We start from the raw sequence: 22492 nt of genomic DNA, 5'->3' as shown, positions 1-22492 counted from the left end.
ATTGCAGGTTCAAGCCCGGCCCAAGGTTGACTCAGCCTTCCATCCTTTATAAGGTAGGTAAAATGAGGACCCAGATTGTTGGGGGGGGCAATAAGTTGACTTTGTAAATATACAAAGAGAATGAGACTATTGCCTTATACACTGTAAGCTGCCCTGAGTCTTCGGAGAAGGCGGGATATAAATGTAAATTAAAAAAATAAAAGAGGAAATTTAATGCGGAGAGTTGTTAAAGAAAATGATGTAAAGTATTACTGTTATTATATTATTATATTATTAATATTATTGTGGAGGAGGAGGAGGAGGCGAGGCGAGGAGGAAGGATAACCAATCAAAAGGTGACTTTAGGAGGAGGACTGACAGATCCTGGAGGTGGAGTCAAAGAGGACTCAGCCTAGCATCCTAACAGCCACAAACAAACCTGGCGAAGCTAACCATTGGTCGAGAAGATTCTTGCCGATAGACTTTTTGCAATAAACCCGTTTCCTTGGTCTTTCCTTCTTCTTCCAGACTTACGGGAAGAACATGAAACGGGTGGGCACCATCCTCCAACAAGGCGTCCTGATCCTTCTCCTTTGCTGTTTCCCATGCTGGGCATTTTTCATCAATACAGAACAGCTTCTGTTGTTGATTCGGCAGGATCCGGAAGTTTCCAGGTGAGAAAGGAGATCAAGTGAAGTACTAATACCACTCTATAAAGCCTTAGTAAGACCACACCTAGAGTCCAGCACCCAGTTTTGCTCACCACGCTATAAAAAAGATGCTGAGACTAGAAAAGTGCAGAGAAGAGTAACCAGGATGATTTAGGGACTGGAGGCTAAAACATACAATGGACGGTGCAAGAAGTGGGCCTGGCTAGTCTAGTGAAGAGAAGGACCAAGGGAGACAGGATAGCATCTTCCAATATTTGAGAAGGACCTTCCCTGGGGCCAGCCGACATTGCTTGCGGCCGGCACCCTGAGAAGCCCCTCTCTGTGTGAGCGTCACGGGTCAAGTGTCTCTGTTATCTCCCTCGACGCTGATGTGTCACCCAGGAACAAACTTCAGCTCTTAGTTAATCAGTTGATTTGCCTGCTACGAAGAGGCACAGCAGTTCTTGCTGCCTTTATATCCTATAGGGTGTGGCTCCATGACTCAGCACTTCCTAGGCCTGTCCCACCCCTGCTTCTGTTGTTCCTGCCTCTCCTGCCTACAAAACCTAGGGTCCAGTCAGGCCTGATTGCCATCAGCTGGGTCTAAAGGCGTGGCCTGGGAGGGGAACGAGTCAGGGGACAGAGGCCTCATTATCTCTTCCACCTGGCCTGCCTCTGGCTTCTGGAGCTGAGCCAGGGAAGCCGGTGCTCCTGAGGTAAGTCCTGACGGCCCTTCCCCCTCACTTTCCAAGTCACTTTCTGGCAGGAGGCCCGGCTCGGGGGGCGCAGACACAACAAAGTCAGCCCAGCATGGATTGAAAATTCTGTGTTTCTATCCAAGCTCGGAGTTTGCCAGATACAGAAAGAAAAAATGTAATCCGTTTTCCTGATTTTTTCCTCTGTTCAAGATGTTTGGAAGGTCTAAATCTGGGGCTGAGCACCCTTTAAAATCCAAAAGAGTAGAATTATTAATTTTCTGCAAAAGAGACTCCATGTTCTCTTTTGCTATTACATGATCTGAAGGCGCTCCTGAGACGGTTATATAAAATGGCTTCGTGCTCTCTGAACTTGGTGGTTTTCTTGCAGAAGTTTCATGACCAAACTAGGTAACATCATCAGTACTAGAAGGGAGTGGGGTTTGCAAGAAGAAGGAGGAGGAGGAAAGCTGAGGGTTCCTCGGTGCTCTCTGAACTTGGTGGTTTTCTTGCAGGAGGAACTCTGGGAGTTGAAGTCCACAAGTCTTAAAAGAGCCAAGTTTGCAGACCCCTGGGCTAGACCAATAGAAACAGAAGTTAGAAAGGAGGGGATATAAAAAGGGCCGTGGTAGCTCAGGCTGTAAGAAGCCTGTTATTAGAACACAGCAGCCTGCAATTATTGCAGGTTCAAGCCCGGCCCAAGGTTGACTCAGCCTTCCATCCTTTATAAGGTAGGTAAAATGAGGACCCAGATTGTTGGGGGGGGCAATAAGTTGACTTTGTAAATATACAAAGAGAATGAGACTATTGCCTTATACACTGTAAGCTGCCCTGAGTCTTCGGAGAAGGGCGGGATATAAATGTAAATTAAAAAAAAATAAAAAAGAGGAAATTTAATGCGGAGAGTTGGTAAAGAAGATGATGTAAAGTATTACTGTTATTATATTATTATATTATTAATATTATTGTGGAGGAGGAGGAGGAGGACGAGGACGAGGAGGAAGGATAACCAATCAAAGGGTGACTTTAGGAGGAGGACTGACAGATCCTGGAGGTGGAGTCAAAAGAGGACTCAGCCTAGCATCCTAACTTAGCCACAAACAAACCTGGCCGAAGCTAACCATTGGTCGAGAAGATTCTTGCCGATAGACTTTTTTTGCAATAAACCCGTTTCCTTGGTCTTTCCCCTTCTTCTTCCAGACTTACGGCGGGAAGAACATGAAACGGGTGGGCACCATCCTCCAACAAGGCGTCCTGATCCTTCTCCTTTGCTGTTTCCCGTGCTGGGCATTTTTCATCAATACAGAACAGCTTCTGTTGTTGATTCGGCAGGATCCGGAAGTTTCCAGGTGAGAAAGGAGATCAAGTGAAGTACTAATACCACTCTGTAAAGCCTTAGTAAGGCCACACCTAGAGTCCAGCACCCAGTTTTGCTCACCACGCTATAAAAAAGATGCTGAGACTAGAAAAAGTGCAGAGAAGAGTAACCAGGATGATTTAGGGGACTGGAGGCTAAAACATACAATGGACGGGTGCAAGAAGTGGGCCTGGCTAGTCTAGTGAAGAGAAGGACCAAGGGAGACAGGATAGCATCTTCCAATATTTGAGAAGGACCTTCCCCTGGGGGCCGCCAGCCGACATTGCTTGGCGGCCGGCACCCTGAGAAGCCCCTCTCTGTGTGAGCGTACGGGTCAGTGGGAGGTGTTCGGTAGCAGAAGGCAGTCCCGTAAATACCCTGGCCCTAAACCATGGAGCGCTTTAAAGGTAGTGATCAAAACCTTAAAGTGCACCCGAGAGACCACAGGAAGCCAGTGCAGTCTGCGCAGGAGTGGTGTTACATGGGAGCCACGTGCAGCTCCCTCTATCACCCGCGCATCTGCATTCTGAACTAACTGGAGCCTCCGGGTGCTCTTCAAGGGGAGCCCCATGTAGAGAGCATTGCAATAATCCAAGCGAGAGGTAACGAGAGCATGAGTGACCGTGCATAGGGCATCCCGGTCAAGGAAGGGGCGCAACTGGCGGATCAGGCGGACCTGATAAAAATCTCTCTTGGAGACAGCCGTCAAATGATCTTCAAACGACAGCCGTCCATCCAGGAGAACGCCCAAGTTGCGCACCCTTTCCATTGGGGCCAATGATTGGCCCCCAACAGTCAGCTGCAGCTGCAGCTGACTGTACCAGGGTGCCGGCATCCACTGCCATTCCGTCTTGGAGGGATTGAGCTTGAGCCTGTCTCTCCCCATCCAGACCCGTACGGCTTCCAGGCACCGGGATAGTACTTCGATAGCTTCGTTGGGGTGGCCTGGGGTGGAAAAGTACAGCTGCGTATCGTCAACGTACAGTTGGTACCTCACCCCAAAACCACTGATGATCTCACCCAGCGGCTTCATATAGATGTTGAACAGGAGAGGCGAGAGAATCGACCCCTGCGGCACCCCACAAGTGAGACGCCTCGCAGTCGATCTCTGCCCCCCTGTCAACACCCTCTGCGACCGTCTTCGGAGAAGGGCGGGATATAAATTCATATATATATATATATGTTTTCTGAGGTTTTCGCGGGTGTTTGTATGTAGATCTTTGGTTATTCGGGTTTTCTCCTAGGTAAAATTGGAAGTGTCTTGGCGACGTTTCGACGAAGTCTCATTCGTCATCTTCAGGCTTCAGCTTCGTGCTTCTGGGAGCAATGTGTGATTGCAGCTGTTTCTTCCTTTTTAACTGCTAGTGGGGGTTTGAACTGATTGGGTGGGAGCTTGGCTGTGCTCTGATTGGATGGGTTTTTTTGGTGCTCTGATTGGCTGGGGGTGTGTCCTCTTTGGGTGGGGGCTTGTTTGTGCTCAGATTAGTCTGAGTTGCAGGGGGATTTTAGCTGGTGAGCTGCATTGCTGTTGTTTGGCTTCGTGTTTGTGGTCATGCTACATCTTCATAGTGGGTGTCAGTCTGCTGCATGTATGGATTGGAGGGGTTTGAAATGGCTAATGTTGCAGCTGCGGTCTGGCTTCTGGTCCTTGGTCGTGCTTCATGATCCGTGTGGGCTTGGGTCTGCTTTCTGGGTGGATGTGCGGTGGTGACATCCTGTGTGGACCTCGTGAATGTGGGTCTGGTGACAAACGAGTCCCTAACACGAGGAATATACATACATACATACATACATACATACATACATACATACATACATACACACACTTTAAAGTTTGAGAGATGTCATAAGACAGGGCTTCTTCAAAGCAGCCGCTTTAGCTCACAATGTGGTGCCCGAAGACGCTACAACAAAGTATATGAGTTTTTAAAGACAGCCATGAATGTGTTTGTGGCATTGAATAATTGGAAATAAATACCATTTTTTTTTGTCTTTCCAGGCTCACCCAGGTTTATGTCATGATCTTTATCCCAGCACTGCCTGTAAGTTTCCAGCTTTTCCTTCACTTTTCGTCCATGGAATAGAATAGAATAGAATAGAATAACAGAGTTGGAAGGGACCTTGGAGGTCTTCTAGTCCAACCCCCTGCTTAGAGTCAGGGAAAAGTGGATAGCGTCTCTTTCCAGATATATACCATACAGTCGTGGTCAAAATTGTGGAAACCTTTTGGGGAAAGTGTATTTTTGAGGTTTGATGGCTAATAACACCACTTTTTTGGGGGGAGTTTCAAGAGAATCCTATTCCACTGCTGACCTGGGAATAGCCCAGACCTAATAACCCAATTGAACATCTAGGGAGCTGACTCAAGAAACTGGTTAGTCAGAAGCGACCCAGCAATAAAACTCAGTTAATAGAAGCAATCTATTAAACTTTCTAAAATGAGAAACAGTGGTCTAGATCTTCTCTAAAATTTCTCCCAATCTATGCATTCAGGAGGCAACAATTTTATGGCTTGGCAGTGTTATAGAAAAAGGCCAATTCCTTTGTTTTGGGCCAATTGAACAACAAATTAATGAATCTTACTTTTTTTTTTCTAACTGCTGGTTTTATTCTAATTTTCCTCTTGTTCATCTCACAGGCAGCCTTTATTTACCAGATCCAAACGCGGTATTTGCAAAACCAGGTAAGGTGTTCCCTCCCTTCGTTCCTTAGCAATTTGCATCACTTTGCAAGGGGGCAAGAATTAAGGAATAGCTTGGGAAGGTACCTTATAGAATACAGGATAACAGAATTAGAAGGGACCTCTGAGGCCTTCTAGTCCAACCCCCTTTTCAGATAGGAAACCCTGTCCCATTTCTGACAAACGGTAGTCCAATCTCTTCTTAAAAACTTCCAGTGTTGGACTGGAAAGGCTGGATCCTAATGAAGCACCTTGATCTAAATTAGACACTCCTCTAGTTCAATAACTAATAGGATAGATAGATAGATAGATAGATGGATAGATAGATAGATAGATAGATAGATAGATAGATAGATAGATAGATAGATTATATATATATATATGTTTTCTGAGGTTTTCGCGGGTGTTTGTATGTAGGTCTTTGGTTATTTGGGTTTTCTCCCGTGTAAAATTGGAAGTGTCTTGGCGACGTTTCGACGAAGCCTCATTAAATCATCTTCAGGCTTCAGCCTGTGCTTCTGGGAGCAAGAGCACGAAGCTGAAGCCTGAAGATGACGAATGAGACTTCGTCGAACGTCGCCAAGACACTTCCAATTATATATATATATATGTTTTCGTAGGTTTTCACGGGTATATGTATGCAGGTTTTGGTATGTTCGTGTCTTTTCCCGTGTACAATTGGAAGTATTTAGGCAACGTTTCAATGAGATCTCACTCATCATCTTCAGGCTTTGGCTTATGTGAGCTAAGTGTGGATTTTAACTGCTGTTTCTCTATAAATACTGGTGGTGGCGGGGGGGGGAGGGTTGAATAGCTGGCCTAGCTGTTGCAAGCTGATTGGTTGGCTGTGTTGCTAATTGGTTAATGGGGTTGATGTTTGTGTGGGAAGTAGCATTTTGGGCCCCGGTCTGGTTCCGAGTTCGAGGTCCTATTATGTGTTGATGTTTGTGTGGGGAGTAGTATTTTGGGGCCTGGTCTGGTTCCGAGTTCGAGGTCTTGTCATGTGTGGATGTTTGTGTGGGAAGTAGCATTTTGGGCTCTGGTCTGGTTCTGAGTTTGAGGTCCTGTCGTGTGTTGGTGTGTGTGTGTGTGTGTGTGTGTGTGTGTGTGTTTGTGTGTATACATATATTTGTTTTCTGAGGTTTTCGCGGGTGTTTGTATGTAGGTCTTTGGTTATTCGGGTTTTCTCCCGCATAAAATTGGAAGTCTTGGCGACATTTTGACGAAGTCTCATTCGTCATCTTCAGGCTTCAGCTTCGTGCTTCTGGGAGCAATGTGTGATCGCAGCTGTTTCTTCCTTTTTAACTGCTAGTGGAGGTTTGAACTGATTGGGTGGGAGCTTAGCTGTGCTCTGATTGGATGGGGTTTTTTTTGTGCTCTGATTGGCTGGGGGTATGTCCTGTTTGGATGGGGCCTGGTTGTGCTCAGATTAGTCTGAGTTGCAGGGGGATTTGAGCTGGTGAGCTGCATTGCTGTTGTTTGGCTTCGTAGTCGTGCTACATCTTCATAGTGGGTGTCAATCTGCTGCATGTATGGATTGGAGGGGTTTGAAATGGCTAATGTTGCAGCTGCAGTCTGGCTTCTGGTCCTTGGTCGTGCTTCATCATCAGTGTGGGTTTGGGTCTGCTTTCTGGGTGGATGTGTGGTGGTGACATCACAAGGCTGCCATGCAGAGGAAGGCAGAGATAGTCCTTGACTTATGACCAGAACTGAGTCCAAAATTTTGGTTGCTAAGCAAGAACGTTGTTAAGTGAGTTTCACCACTTTTTACTCAATCCATGATCTCTCCTGCCTCTAACAGTCATGTGCAAGTTAGGGAAGAACATCTGAAGGTGTGTGTAATGTTCTAAATATACAGAAGTTATAGTTAAATGTGTGGCAGAAAGTGGACTCTGGGTGTGTTTTTCCAAATGTAGTAAGTGAGGTTGAATGTGTAGAGTTTTAGAAGAGCTGTGTGTGTACATACAGCATATATGTAGTAGATAATGTATCTTTTTGTGTGCCTATACACGCTATACTATGTAATATCTATGTGCACATATGGCATATATACATAGGATTAAATAGTATACTTTGGATGTTCAGTAGCAGTAAATAAATAGACTGGGAAATTGTATCTCGTTGAGACCTTTGAGGCTAGGATAGGCCAGGGACCCTAACCCTAGCCTTTGACGTGAGTGACATCAAGTTGGCCACGCCCACCCAGTCATATGACCACCAAGCCGCACCTACCAAGTAAGCCACACCCACAGAACCGCTAGTAAAAAAAACTAGAACCCACCCCTGGGCAGGAGCCCTTTTGCTTGGAGTGCTCCATTAAAAAGGCAATCAAAAATCTTAATAATAATAATAATAATAACAACAACAACAACAACAGAGTTGGAAGGGACCTTGGAGGCCTTCTAGTCCAACCCCCTGCCCAGGCAGGAAACCCTACACCATTTCAGACAAATGGTTATCCAACATTTTCTTAAAAATTTCCAGTGTTGGAGCATTTACAACTTCTGCAGGCAAGTTGTTCCACTGATTAATTGTTCTAACTGTTAGGAACTTTCTCCTTAGTTCTAAGTTGCTTCTCTCCTTGATTAGTTTCCATCCGTTGCTTCTTGTCCTGCCTTCAGGTGCTTTGGAGAATAGCTTGACTCCCTCTTCTTTGTGGCAGCCCCTGAGATATTGGAACACTGCTATCATGTCTCCCCTAGTCCTTCTTTTCATCAGACTAGACATACCCAGTTCCTGCAACCGTTCTTCATATGTTTTAGCCTCCAGTCCCCTAATCATCTTTGTTGCTCTTCTCTGCACTCTTTCTAGAGTCTCAACATCCTTTTTACATCGTGGCGACCAAAACTGAATGCAATATTCCAAGTGTGGCCTTACCAAGGCATTATAAAGTGGTATTAACACTTCACGTGATCTTGATTCTATCCCTCTGTTGATGCAGCCCAGAACTGTGTTGGCTTTTTTGGCAGCTGCTGCACACGGCTGGCTCATATCTAAGTGGTTGTCCACTAGGACTCCAAGATCCCTCTCACAGTTACTACTATTGAGTAGTAGTAACCTCGTATCTGGCATCCTTCATTGGCCTCGGCACCAGGCTCAGACCCGAATTGGGGACAACAATGGGACCACTTGAAATCTAATTTAAAAAAAGAAATAAAATAGAATAACAGAGTTGGAAGGGACCTTGGAGGTCTTCTAGTCCAACCCCCTGCTTAGGCAGGAAACCCTACACCCCTTCAGACAAATGGTTATCCAACATCTTCTTAAAAACCTCCAGTGTTGGAGCATTCACAAACTTCTGGTGGCAAGTTGTTCCACTGGTTACTTGTTCTGACTGTCAGGAAAATAATATATTTCATTGCAGAAAATCATCTGGCCAGAGGTTTTTTGTGGCATCGCGGCAAATATTATCAATGTCCTGGCGAATTATATTTTCCTCTACCAATTCCACATGGGCGTTAGGTAAGTACAGGAGGCTGTTGGGGACAAAAAATATCCATTTTTTTCTCTACGCTGATTTGTTCTTCTCCATCCTTCGATCCGAGGTTGTGTTTACCAAATTATTTTTTTGGCGGGGGAAAACTGGATATTGATTTTAGGGAAACTGTTTAGGAAAAGCGGTTTAGCAAAATGATCGTTAATAAAACCACAAAATTTGAAAAAAATCCAACTACAAGTAGTCCTGGATTTACAATAGTTCATTTCGCGATGATGTTACCACGGCACTGAAAGAAGCGACTTATGACCATTTTTCACACTTATGACCGTGGCAGCATCCCCGTGGCCACGCGATCAAAATTCGGACGGTTGCAGTGTCCCAGGGTCACGTGATCCCCTTTTGTGACCTTCTGATAAGCAAAGTCGATGGGGAAGCCAGATTCACTTAACAACCCTGTAACTAACCGAATAACTGCAGTGATTCGCTTAGTGACTGTGATGGAGAAAGGTTGTAAAATGAGACAAAGCTATCTCACTTAGCAACAGAAATTTTGGGCTCGGTTGTGGATGGCTTATATATGGCAAACATAACAATTTAAAGGAGTATTATGACCACAACTGAGCCCAACATTTCGGTCGTTAAGTGAGACATTTGTTAAGTGAGCTTTGCCCCGTTTTATGACCGTTCTTGACACAGTTGTTGAGTGAATCACTGCAGTTGATAACTTAGGAACACGGTTGTTAAGTGAATCTGGTTCCCGCATTGATTTTGCTTGTCAGAAGGTCGCAAAAGGGGAATCATGTGACTCCGGGGTGCTGCGACCGTCATAAATGTGAGTCCGTTGTCAAACATCTGAATTGTGACCAATAAATGAACTGTTGTAAATCGAGAACTACCTGTACAGATAATCCTTGGTTTATGACTACAATTGGAACTGGATGCTTGGTTTATGACTACAATTGGAACTGGATGCTTGGTTTATGACTGGATGCTTGGTTTATGACTACAATTGGAACTGGATGCAGTATTAATTTTACAACGTTGCAACCTTTTCTGCCACAGCTGTTAGCTGTCCTTAAGTGAATCAGATAGTCGCTAAGCAAGTCCTGATTCTCCCATGTCCTCTGCTTGTCGGAAGGACCCCTGGGAAAGTCAGGAATGGCCATCCCATATCCCTGGGAATGCTGCACCTGTCATAAGCGGAGGCCGGTTGCCAAGCGCTCCAATTTGGGACATGCAGACCGTCGTAAGTGTGAGGACGGATCCTTGGCCACCTTCTTCAGGGCGGTTGCAACTTCAAACGGACAAATGAAGGGCCGTTAGTCCAGGACCGTCTGTATTGCAATTCCTCTCCATCAAATTCAGCGCAAAGAAAATCGAAAGCAATATTCACAAGACGGATCAAAAAACAGAACAAAAACCCCACCCCAAAGCAATTTTTTTTAAAAAAATTCACCCTAATTTCTATTTTGCATCCTTTTTTCCCCCCCTTTCTTCAAAGGGGGTCTGCGTGGGCCAACACCATCGCTCAGTATGCGCAAGCCATCACCCTCTTTCTCTACATCAAGTGGAAGAAGCTTCACGTCGAAACCTGGGGAGGTGAGAAAAAAAAACTCTTGCTTATAGCCAGGGCAGGGATCTCCAATGGTGGCAACTTTAAGACTTGTGGACTTCAACTCCCAGAATTCCTCAGCCAGCTCAGCTGTAGAGACTGTGAGTTCTAGTTCGGCCTTAGGTATGAAAGCCCGCTGGGTGATTTTGGACCATTCACTAGGAGACTGTGAGTTCTAGTTCGGCCTTAGGCATGAAAGCCCGCTGGGTGATTTTGGACCATTCACTAGGAGACTGTGAGTTCTAGTTCGGCCTTAGGCATGAAAGCCCGCTGGGTGACTTTGGACCACTCACTAGGAGACTGTGAGTTCTAGTTCGGCCTTAGGCATGAAAGCCCGCTGGGTGATTTTGGACCACTCACTAGGAGACTGTGACCTTAGGCATGAAAGCCCGCTGGGTGACTTTGGGCCACTCACTAGGAGACTGTGAGTTCTAGTTCCGCCTTAGGCATGAAAGCCCGCTGGGTGACTTTGGGCCACTCACTAGGAGACTGTGAGTTCTAGTTCCGCCTTAGGCATGAAAGCCCGCTGGGTGACTTTGGGCCACTCACTAGGAGACTGTGAGTTCTAGTTCGGCCTTAGGTATGAAAGCCCGCTGGGTGATTTTGGACCACTCACTAGGAGACTGTGAGTTCTAGTTCGGCCTTAGGCATGAAAGCCCGCTGGGTGACTTTGGGCCACTCACTAGGAGACTGTGAGTTCTAGTTCCGCCTTAGGCATGAAAGCCCGCTGGGTGACTTTGGGCCACTCACTAGGAGACTGTGAGTTCTAGTTCCGCCTTAGGCATGAAAGCCGGCTGGGTGACTTTGGGCCAATCACCAGGAGACAATGAATTCTAGTCCTACCTAACACATGACAGTATCTGGATGATTTTGGGCAAATCAGCAAGAGACAGTGAGTTCTAGTCCCACTATAGGCATGAAAATTGGCTAGGTGACTTTGGGCCAATCACCAGGAGCTTGTGAGTTCTAGTCCCACCTTAGGCATGAAAGCCAACTGGGTGACTGTGGGCTACTCACTAGGAGATAGTGAGTTCTAGTTCCCCTCCCAGACTCCCAATGCTGACTTCTCATTTAGAGGATGGATTAGAGAACCAGTTTAGTCTAGTGGTTAAGATATCAGGTTAGAAAGTGGGAGGGGTGAGTTCTAGTCCCGCCTTAGGCATGAAAGCCCGCTGGGTGATTTTGGACCACTCACTAGGAGACTGTGAGTTCTAGTTTGGCCTTAGGCATGAAAGCCCGCTGGGTGACTTTGGACCACTCACTAGGAGACTGTGAGTTCTAGTTTGGCCTTAGGCATGAAAGCCCGCTGGGTGACTTTAGACCACTCACTAGGAGACTGTGAGTTCTAGTTTGGCCTTAGGTATGAAAGCCCGCTGGGTGATTTTGGACCACTCACTAGGAGACTGTGAGTTCTAGTTCGGCCTTAGGCATGAAAATTGGCTAGGTGACTTTGGGCCAATCACCAGGAGCTTGTGAGTTCTAGTCCCACCTTAGGCATGAAAGCCAACTGGGTGACTGTGGGCTACTCACTAGGAGATAGTGAGTTCTAGTTCCCCTCCCAGACTCCCAATGCTGACTTCTCATTTAGAGGATGGATTAGAGAACCAGTTTAGTCTAGTGGTTAAGATATCAGGTTAGAAAGCAGGAGGTGGTGAGTTCTAGTTCCGTTTTAGGCATGAAGGCCAGCTGGGTGACTGTGGGCTAATGACCAGGAGACTTTGAGTTCAAGTCCTGCCTAATGCATGACGGTATCTGGGTAACTTTGGGCCAATCACCAGGAATGGTGAGTTCTAATCTCACTTTGGGCATGAAAGCCAATTAGGTAACTTGGGCCAATCACCAGGAGATGGTGAGTTCTAGTCCTGTCCTAGGCATGAAAGCTATCTGGGTGACTTTGGGCCAATCACTAGGGGACTGTGAGTTCTAGTTCCGCTTTAGAGAAAGAATGGCATTTTGACTCTATCCTGTAATCATCTTAGAGACACTCCTGTGCCAGACTCAAAGCCGGCATCCTCTTGTTACATAATCTAGGCTTTCAAACCACGAATCCTGGCTTGTTCAGGTGATTTTCCTTTCGTTTCCCAGGTTGGTCCATGGACTGCTTGCAGGAATGGGGTCTCTTCATGTCGCTGGCGATTCCTAGCATGCTGATGATTTGCATTGAATGGTGGACCTTTGAAATTGGAAGCTTTCTGATAGGTCAGGAGTGGGCAGGGGGAGGAGCTATGGCTGGGTGTGGGTGGGGCCAAAAGTCAGGACACACCCTTTCTCCTAGGGTGTAGTCCTCAACTTATGACCACAACCGAGCCCAAAATTTAGGTTCTTAAGTGAGGAATTTGTCAAGCGAGTTTGCCCCATGTTTACGACCTTTCTTGCCCCATTTGTTAAGTGAATCACTGCGGTTCTTCAATTAGTCAGACGGCTGTTAAGCAAACCTGGCTTCCCTATTGCTTGTTGGTAGGTCGCAAAAAGGGATCACGTGACCCCCGGGGACGCTGCGACCGTCATAAATATGAGTCAGTTGCCAAGCGTCTGAATTTTGATCGCGTGACCATGGGGATGCCGCAACGGTCTCAAATGTGAGAAACAATCCTGTCGCTTTTTTCAGTGCCGTTGTAACTTCGAACGGTCGCTAAATGAACCGGTGTAAGTCGAGGGCTGTCTGTATTTTCAAGGGCTGCAGCATCCCAGGGTCATGTCATTTCCATTTGCGCCCTTCCCAACAAGCCGTGAGAGAAGCTCACTTAATGACCACATGGTTGTAAAACCGAGTGCGACTCACTTAGCAACCGTCCTGCTTAGCATCAGTAATTCTGGTTCCAATTGTTGTTGCACGTTGAGGGTTACCTGTCCTAATCCTTGCAGGAGCCCTCAGGGAAGAGATTCAAAAAGTATTTGTTAAAACTTTTTCAATTAAAAATAAAAATAAAAATCCAAAAAGTCAAGATGGCGGCTGAGTCGCCATCTTGACTTTTTAGATCTCTTCCCTCAGGACATCCCTAAATATTTTTTCCCTTTTCCTGTTATTATTATTATTTTTTTAATTTCAGGCCTTCTCAGTGTGCTGGATCTGTCTGCGCAATCTATCATCTACGAAATCGCCACAGTAGTTTATATGGTAAGCATTTCCCGTCCGTCATATCGCCACAAAATAGGACGTGGTCGGCCATTTTGACTTTTTCGACCTTCCTTGGCAGACACCTCAAATTCGCAAACCAAAATGGAAATTTCCCTGTATTTTGTGGGCCTCCGAGGCTTTGCATTGGCTATAAACGGTATACAGGTGCAGTTGGTGTTTGACTTGTGATTGCTTATTTAGAGACCCTGTGTAATTCCGATGGTGTGGAAAAAAGGGACTTATGACCAGTCCTCACACTTGCGACCATTGCAGCATTTCCCCCCACAATCACATGATCAAAAGCTTGGCTGTGTCCCATGGCCAGCTCCCAACAACCAAAGGGGAAAGAGGGATTCACTTAAGGACCGCACAAGATGATCATAAAATCAGGTTCAATTCACTTAACGACCATAGCGACCAAAGTTCCCATCGCAATTGTGGTCGCAAGTCAAGGACTATCTATAGCCCTCTTGAAACAACTGCCTCATTTACTGATGGTTCACCTGTACAAGCGTGAGAAAAAAAATAACCAGTCCTCACAATTACGACGTTCGCTGGTCTACATACCAAAAGAAAGTGGAAGTCGGATCAATAGCACAGTCCCAGTTCCGCTGAGCAATGTTTTGCTGAATGACCAATTATGGTCGCTAAACTGTCTGTGCCATCCATACGGGAAGTCCTCACTTTACGAGAACAATGGAGCCCGAAATTTGCATTGCGAAGTCCGATAGTTGTTCAGTGAGTTTTTTTCCCCTTTTTACCACCTGCCTTGCCACAGTTGTTAAGCGAATCACTGCAGTTGTTAAGTTAATAAAACGGTTGCTAAGTGAATCCGGCTTCCCCCATTGACTTTGCTTGTCAGAAGGTCGCAAAAGGGGATCACGTGACCCCGGGAAGCTGCGACCGTCATAAATATGAGTCAGTTGCCAAGCCCTCTGAGTTTTGATCACATGACCATGGGGGGGGGAATGCAGCAATGGTTGTAAGTGTGAAAAAAACGGTCGTAAGTCGCTTTTTTTAGTGCCCTCGTAACGTCAAACGGTCACTAAACAAACGGTCGTAAATCGAGGACCACCTGTAGGGCCTTTATTTATTTATTTATTTTAGAAAACGTATATCGCCGTCTACTTGCACACACGGCGACTCAAGGCGGCTTACACGGATATAAAAACATCGTATTAAAAAAAAAACAAAAATAGTAAAAAGAATAATAAAAAAATATAAAAAATTGATAAAAGAATTATTTTATTTATTTATTTAATTAATTAATTAAACTCAACTTAAATTAATTTAAGCTTAAATTAATTCAACGACCCTCTGAAAAGGATGCGAAATTGCAAATGGCCAGCTCTCTGCAAGGAATAGAAATCCTTCCCTTCCCCACCATCATCCAGTCAGAACTGAAGAAGCTTCTTGGATGAGAAGTGAAATGTCTTCAACAGGAAAAAAAAAACCCAGAAAGTCCAGTTTCCTCCGGAAAAAAAGCACCTTTGGGCCAAGTGATTTTAATGGGCTCCATCCCACCCTGGGTATATCAAAAAAAAAAATCAATCAATAAATCCAGGCTGCTGGAGGACTTTACCAAGGCAGGAACTGAACCGCATCTCACCAGATCTCTCTCTTCCTTTTGTCTGTTTTAGATTCCCTTTGGGATCGGGGCCTCCACTGGCGTCCGAGTCGGCAACGCCTTAGGAGCCGGGAAAGGAGAAGAAGCCCGCAAATCTTCTGTGGTCGCCATATTTTGCACAGGTATCATTCTGGGGCCGATAGGAAGAAGAGAATCCATGGGAAGCATCAACCAGCATTTCAGAATCGGAATAGAGCTGGAAGGGACCTTGGAGGTCTTCTAGTCCAACCCCCGCTGCTCAAGCGAAGGCCTTGATAAGGCCACACCTAGAATACGGCATTCAGTTTTGGTCGCCACGATGTAAAAGATGTGGAGACTCTAGAAAGAGTTGCAGAGAAGAGCAACAAAGATGATTAGGGGACTGGAGGCTAAAACATATGAAGAATGGTTGCAGGAACTGGGTATGTCTAGTTTAATGGAAAGAAGGACCAGGGGAGACATGAAAGAATTCTTCCAATATCTGAGGGGCTTCTCCAAAGAAGAGGGAGTCAAGTTATTCTCCAAAGCACCTGAAAGCAGGACAAGAAGCAACGGATGGAAACTCATCAAGGAGAGAAGCAACTTAGAACTAAGGAGAAATAATAATAATAATAATAAGCATAATAAAATAATAATAAGCATAATAATAATAAGAATTTTATAAGATACATCAACGAATTGCAGCTTCCTGCAATAACACCAGCGGAACTGCAAAAAACTGCGCTACTCGGAACATCGTACATCTTAAGAAGGTTCTTGGTTGATACCTAGGACGCTGGCAGCGACCCGTATCAACCATCAGCACCAGTCAATGGTATTTGTGAATGTTCAGTTGACTTGAGTTTCATGTTTAATGAATAAAGTAAATAATAATAAAAATAATAATGTTTTCTTTTATTCGTATCCTTTACATGTATTTATAATTATGTTTACACTTGCATCTGTCATAAAATACATGCCTGACTAAATAATAAATAAATAACAAACAAACAAGTAAACAAACAAATAAATAAAATTTCCTGACAGTGAGAACAATTAACCAGTGGAACCACTTGCCTCCAGAGTTGTAAATGCTCCAAAACTGGAGGCTTTTAAGAAGATGTTGGATATCCATTTGATATCCAACATCCAAGTGATGCAGGGTTTCCTGCCTAGGCAGAGGGTTGGACTAGAAGACCTCCAAGGTCCCTTCCAACGCTGTTATTCTAAGATTCTTTTCTCTCTGTTTTTTTTTTCCTCCAGTTGGATTCGTCCTTCTGATGTGTGTTGTGTTGACAGCCTCGAAAGACGTTTTGGCGTACATTTTCACCAGTGAAAAGTAAGAGTGGCAATCTGGAGATCCTGAGGGCATCTTGTATATACAGACAGTCCTTGACTTGCCACCACTTGTTTACTGACCATTCGACCTTACAGTGGCAATGAAAAAGCTGGTTTATTTATAGCAAACAGCTGTAAATGCAGGGGGTTGCTAAGCAAACCCCCCGGGTCATGTGCCTGAAGGGGATGAGCTGACGTTGTAACTTCAAATGGTTGCTACATAACCTGTCGTAAGCCGAGGACTAATTATTCCAATGGTCCTTTTATTTTATTTTTATTTATTTATTTTGTCACAACATCATATAAAAAGATTATATAGTATATAAACATATATATGAGTAAATATTAGGAGGTATAAGCATATATATAGATATAGGAAGAAAAAAAAGAAAAAAAACAATAGGACAGGAACGGTAGGCACTTTTGTGCGCTTATGCACGCCCCTTATGGTCCTCTTAGGAATGCGGTGAGGTCAATAGCAGAAAGTTTTTGGTTAAAGTTTTTGGGATTATGGGAAGAGACCACAGAGTCAGGTAAAGTGTTCCAAGCACTGATGATTCTGTTACAGAAGTCATATTTTCTGCAATCTAGATTAAAGCGGTTAACATTAAGTTTAAATCTATTGGTTGCTCTTGTATTATTGCAATTAAAGCTGAAGTAGTCTTTAACAGGAAGGACATTACAATAGATGATTCTATGAGTTAAACTTAGGTCTTGTCGAAGGCGACGGAGTTCCAAGTTTTCTAAGCCTAGGATTTCAAGTCTGGTGGGATAAGGTATTTTGTTGTTTTCAGAGGAATGGAGAACTCTTCTTGTAAAATATTTCTGGACTCGCTCAATTGTATTGATGTCAGAGATGTGGTGAGGGTTCCAAACAGGCGAGCTGTATTCTAGAATTGGTCTAGCAAATGTTTTATATGCTCTGGTTAGTAGTGTAGTGTTTTTGGAAAAGAAGCTACGCAAGATTAGGTTTACAACTCTTAGAGCTTTTTTTGCTATGTAGTTGCAGTGGGCTTTGGCACTTAGATCATTTGACATGAAAACTCCAAGGTCTTTAACGGGATGGGGGTCATCTGTAAGGTAATGTCCATCAAGTATGTACTTAGTGTTTGGGTTCTTTTTTCCTATATGTAAGACTGAGCATTTGTTGGTTGAGATTTGGAGTTGCAAGTTTTAGACCAAAGTGGTTAGATGATCAAGATCTTTTTGAATGATAGAGGTATTGTCTGTGGTGTTAAATAGTTTGACATTGTCAGCAAAGAGAACACAATTACTTGAGATATGGTCACAAAGATCATTAATGTATAGTATGAAGAGTGTTGGTCCAAGGACGCTGCCTTGAGGAACGCCACTCTTGACAGGAACAGGATTTGATAGAGCATTGCCAATTTTGACCACTTGTTGTCTGTTAGACAGAAAAGCAGATATCCATTTGTGAAGGGGTCCTGAGATGCCATAGGATTTTAGTTTTAGGAGAAGTTTATCGTGTACTACTGAGTCAAAAGCTTTGCAGAAGTCTATGTAGATTGCATCTATTGTTTTGCCTTGATCAAGATTTGTAGTCCATATGTTTTTACAGTGGAGAAGTTGTAAGTTGCATGATAATTTTTTCCTGAAACCAAATTGTTTATTGGAGAGTAGGTTGTTAGTTTCTAAGTGTGAGGTAATGGATTGGTTGATGATTGATTCCATGACTTTGCAGGTGACGCAGCACAGAGATCGGTCTGTAATTTTCAACTAAACTGGGGTCTCCTTTTTTGAAGATAGGGATGACTGTGGCTAGTGACCAAAGTTTGGGAAGGGAACTGGTAGTGAAAGCTTTATCAAAGATTATGCTTAGGGGTTCTGCTATATTAGTGGAAAGTTTTTTTAAGAAGTATGCACATAGTCCATTGGGTCCAATGGATAGCAATGGTTTCAAGTTTTGAAGAGCTTTTCCAACGTTATCTTCTGTGAAATCTATATGAGTTAAGTCATGATTTGACTTAAGTCATCCTTGACTTACAATCGCAGTGGAGGCCAAAATTTATGTTGCTAAGGGAGACAGATAAGTGAATTTCCCCACCCCCATTTTCCCACCTTTCTCGCCACAGTTGTTAAGTGAGTCACTGCAGTTGTTCAGTGAGTCACACGGTCATTAAGTGAACCCGACTTCCTCGTGCTTCTTGGAAGGTCGCAAAAGGGGATCATGTGACCCACCCCGGGACACTGCAAACCGTCATAAATACAAACCAGTTGCCAACTGTCTAAATTTTGATTATGTGACCGACCGGGATGCTGCGACGGTCGTAGGTGTGAAAAACGGTCCTAAGTCACGCCTTTCAGTGCCGTTGTTACTTCAAACGGTCACTAAACAAACTGTTGTCAGTCGAGGAACTACCTGTACTAATAAATCTGCGTGTTTGTGAGTCCCAGAGGATAGGCATTCCTATGTATATATATACATATATATATATGTAGGTCTTTGGTTATTCGGGTTTTCTCCCGTGTAAAATTGGAAGTGTCTTGGCGACGTTTCGACGAAGTCTCATTCGTCATCTTCAGGCTTCAGCTTCGTGCTTCTGGGAGCAATGTGTGATTGCAGCTGTTTCTTCCTTTTTAACTGCTAGTGGGGGTTTGAACTGATTGGGTGGAGCTTGGCTGTGCTCTGATTGGATGGGGTTTTTTTGTGCTCTGATTGGCTGGGGGTGTGTCCTGTTTGGGTGGGGGCTTGGTTGTGCTCAGATTAGTCTGAGTTGCAGGGGGATTTGAGCTGGTGAGCTGCATTGCTGTTGTTTGGCTTCGTGTTTGTGGTCATGCTACATCTTCATAGTGGATGTCTGTCTGCTGCATGTATGGATTGGAGGGGTTTGAAATGGCTAATGTTGCAGCTGCGTTCTGGCTTCTGGTCCTTGGTCATGCTTCATGATTAGTGTGGATTTGGGTCTGCTTTCTGGGTGGATGTGTGGTGGTGACATCCTGTGTGGACCTCGTGAGTGTGGGTCTGGTGTCATTCCTCGTGTTAGGGACTCGTTTGTCACACTCTCACAAACGAACACACTCTCACAAACGTACTAACATCCAATGGATTCCAGAGAAATAGGATTACCAAACTAATCCAAAAAGAAACTCCCACTAAAATCCAAGCCAGAGAACAAGAAAACGGCACAGCCCTCCTCCCATATATAAAAGGCACCACAGACAGAATCAGCAAGATCCTCCACAAACACAACATCAAGACAGCATTCTGCACAAACCGAAAAATATCCACCATCCTAAGAAACCCCAAAGACAAAATTGAGTTAGAAAATCAAGGAGTATATGAAATCCCATGCACCGCCTGCCCCACCACATACACTGGACAAACCAACAGAAGAATAAGTGCACGCATTGAAGAACACAAGAACTCAGTCAAAAAAAAGGAACCAACTTCTTCCCTGGTCCAACACCTTAAAGCCACAGGACACGATATTGACTTTAAAAAGACCAGAACTATCGCCAAAACTGAACACTTTAACAACAGAATAATCAGAGAAGCCATCGAGATAGAAAAACGCCCACACAGCATGAACAAACGAGATGATACCTCCCGCCTACCAGCCATTTGGAAACCCGCCCTTATTGACAAACGAGTCCCTAACACGAGGAATGACACCAGACCCACACTCACAAACACCCGCAAAAACCTCAGAAAACATATATATATGTATTTCCCCGACTGGATTCATGTATGTCAGCTTGCTGGAAAAAGAAGAAGTGGGATTCAACCGGTTCAGACCGGTTCGCCAAAACCGGTAGCAGAAATTGCTGGTGGGACCGCTCCAGCTCTATGCCATCCTATTTAGGCACGTTTTTGAGGCTGGGCACATGCGCAGAAGGCACGCACGAGAGCAAAGCGCATGTGCGGAAGACAGGTACACATGCAAACTGGGGACATGCGCGCAAGAAGCAAGCATGCGCGTGCGCGCACGGCAAACCGGTAGTAACCTAATCTGAAAACCCCCGCTGGGGAAGTTGTAGCTTAGAGTAGGGCAATCAAAATCAAGGGTGTCCAGTCTTCGCGACTTTAAGACCTGTGGATTTCAATTCCCAAAATTCTGGGAGTTAGATACAGATTAACAGAGCTGGAAGGGACCTCGTAGGTCGTCTAGTCCAACCCCCTCGCCCAAGCAGGAAATCCTACACCAATTCTGACAGAGGACAGTCCAGTGTCTTCTTGAAAACTTCCAGTGATGAAGGTCTTAAGATTGGACTCCCCTTACTTAGGGGAGGTTGGTGCTGATGATGTTTTTTTTTAATTTATTTGTCCAAAACAGAGAAGTGGTTGACCTGGTCGCTTATGTGATGCCCGTCTACATAGCCTTCCACCTGTTTGAAGCTCTTTGTGTGAGTCCTTTTCTGTCTCACTTCTTTCCACTGGCCTGGATAGGGTTAAATTTAAATCTGGCAACCTCAAAGGTTTTAGGGTTATGGGCAACTGGTTTGTTTAGTAAACTACCGATGACCAAGCCATGCCTTAATGGAATATGTAAAGGTAGTCTGGTGTGGGGGTGGAATGGCTGGACTTCCACTCCCAGAATTCCCCTTTCAGCATGCTTTAAGTTGGGTGGACTGCCACTCCCAGAATTCCCCAGCCAGTGTGCTTTAAGAAGGGTGGATTTCCACTCCCAGAATCCCCCAGATGGCATGCTTTAAGATGGGTTGACTCCAACTCCCAGAATTCCCCAGCCAGCATGCTTTAAGAGGGATGGACTTCCACTCCCAGAATTCCCCTTCCAGCATGCTTTAAGAGGGATGGACTTCCACTCCCAGAATCCCCCATCCAGCATGCTTTAAGAGGGGAGGACTTCCACTCCCAGAATTCCCCAGCCAGCATGTTTTAAGAGGGGAGGACTTCCACTCCCAGAATTCCCCAGCCAGCATGCTTTAAGAGGGGTGGACTTCCACTCCCAGAATTCCCCAGCCAGCATGCTTTAAGAGGGATGGACTTCCACTTCCAGAATTCCCCTTCCAGCATGCTTTAAGAGGGATGGACTTCCACTCCCAGAATCCCCCATCCAGCATGCTTTAAGAGGGGAGGACTTCCACTCCCAGAATTCCCCAGCCAGCATGTTTTAAGAGGGATGGACTTCCACTCCCAGTATTCCCCATCCAGCATGCTTTAAGAGGGGAGGACTTCCACTCCCAGAATCCCCCATCCAGCATGCTTTAAGAGGGGAGGACTTCCACTCCCAGAATTCCCCAGCCAGCATGCTTTAAGAGGGGAGGACTTCCACTCCCAGAATTCCCCAGCCAGCATGCTTTAAGAGGGGAGGACTTCCACTCCCAGAATCCCCCATCCAGCATGCTTTAAGAGGGGAGGACTTCCACTCCCAGAATTCCCCAGCCAGCATGCTTTAAGAGGGGTCGACTTCCACTCCCAGAATTCCCCAGCCAGCATGCTTTAAGATAAGTGAACTTCCACTCCCAGAATTCCCCAGCCAGCATGCTTTAAGAGGGGTGGACTTCCATTCCCAGAATTCCCCAGCCAGCACAGTGGGAACTCTGGGAGCTGAAGTCCACGGGCCTTTAATTTGCAGAGCTTCACAAGGCCTCTTCTAACCCACCCTTCTTTTCCTCTCTTGCAGGCTACAACCAGCGGGGTCCTCCGTGGAACCGGAAGGCAGAAACTAGGCGCCATTTTCAACATGTTGGGCTACTACACCGTAGGCCTGCCCTTGGGGGTTGTGCTCCTTTTCGTAGCCAAAATTGGCATGATAGGTACTGGCATTGAGCAGAGAGTGGCATGGCGGCTCTTGTAAAAGTAGTCCTCGACTTACAACTGCAATTGAGCCCAGAATTCCCGTTGCTAAGTCAGAAATTTCCTAAGTGAATTTTGCCCCATTTTCTTGCGACCTTTCTTGCCACGGTTGTTAAGTGAATCACTGCAGTTGTTAAGCGAGTCGCACGGTTGTTAAGTGAATCGGGCTTCCCTGTTGACTTTGCTTGTCGGAAGGTCGCAGAAGGGGATCACGTGACCCCCGGGCCACTGCAACCCGTCATAAATATGAGTCAGTGGCC

At 45.2% G+C, this 22492-nt stretch overlaps 1 protein-coding gene across 1 annotated transcript in view; it reads left to right on the top strand.

Annotated features, from left to right (window-relative positions):
* The window catches only part of LOC131188645 (multidrug and toxin extrusion protein 1-like), a 40841-nt gene that overhangs the window by 11776 nt on the left and 6573 nt on the right, over positions 1 to 22492 (top strand). Inside the window, exons 5-14 of the mRNA XM_058164051.1 lie at positions 4681 to 4723; positions 5320 to 5364; positions 8726 to 8823; positions 10302 to 10399; positions 12498 to 12611; positions 13463 to 13530; positions 15171 to 15279; positions 16379 to 16454; positions 20749 to 20818; positions 22060 to 22192. Coding sequence (XP_058020034.1) covers positions 4681 to 4723; positions 5320 to 5364; positions 8726 to 8823; positions 10302 to 10399; positions 12498 to 12611; positions 13463 to 13530; positions 15171 to 15279; positions 16379 to 16454; positions 20749 to 20818; positions 22060 to 22192 — 854 coding nt within the window. The remainder of the gene's footprint in view (positions 1 to 4680; positions 4724 to 5319; positions 5365 to 8725; positions 8824 to 10301; positions 10400 to 12497; positions 12612 to 13462; positions 13531 to 15170; positions 15280 to 16378; positions 16455 to 20748; positions 20819 to 22059; positions 22193 to 22492) is intronic.

This window comes from Ahaetulla prasina, chromosome 1 (assembly GCF_028640845.1).
Source record: "Ahaetulla prasina isolate Xishuangbanna chromosome 1, ASM2864084v1, whole genome shotgun sequence".
Taxonomy (NCBI): domain Eukaryota; kingdom Metazoa; phylum Chordata; class Lepidosauria; order Squamata; family Colubridae; genus Ahaetulla; species Ahaetulla prasina.
Note: the sequence above shows the minus strand (reverse complement) of the source record. Positions and strands in the feature narration are given on the sequence as shown.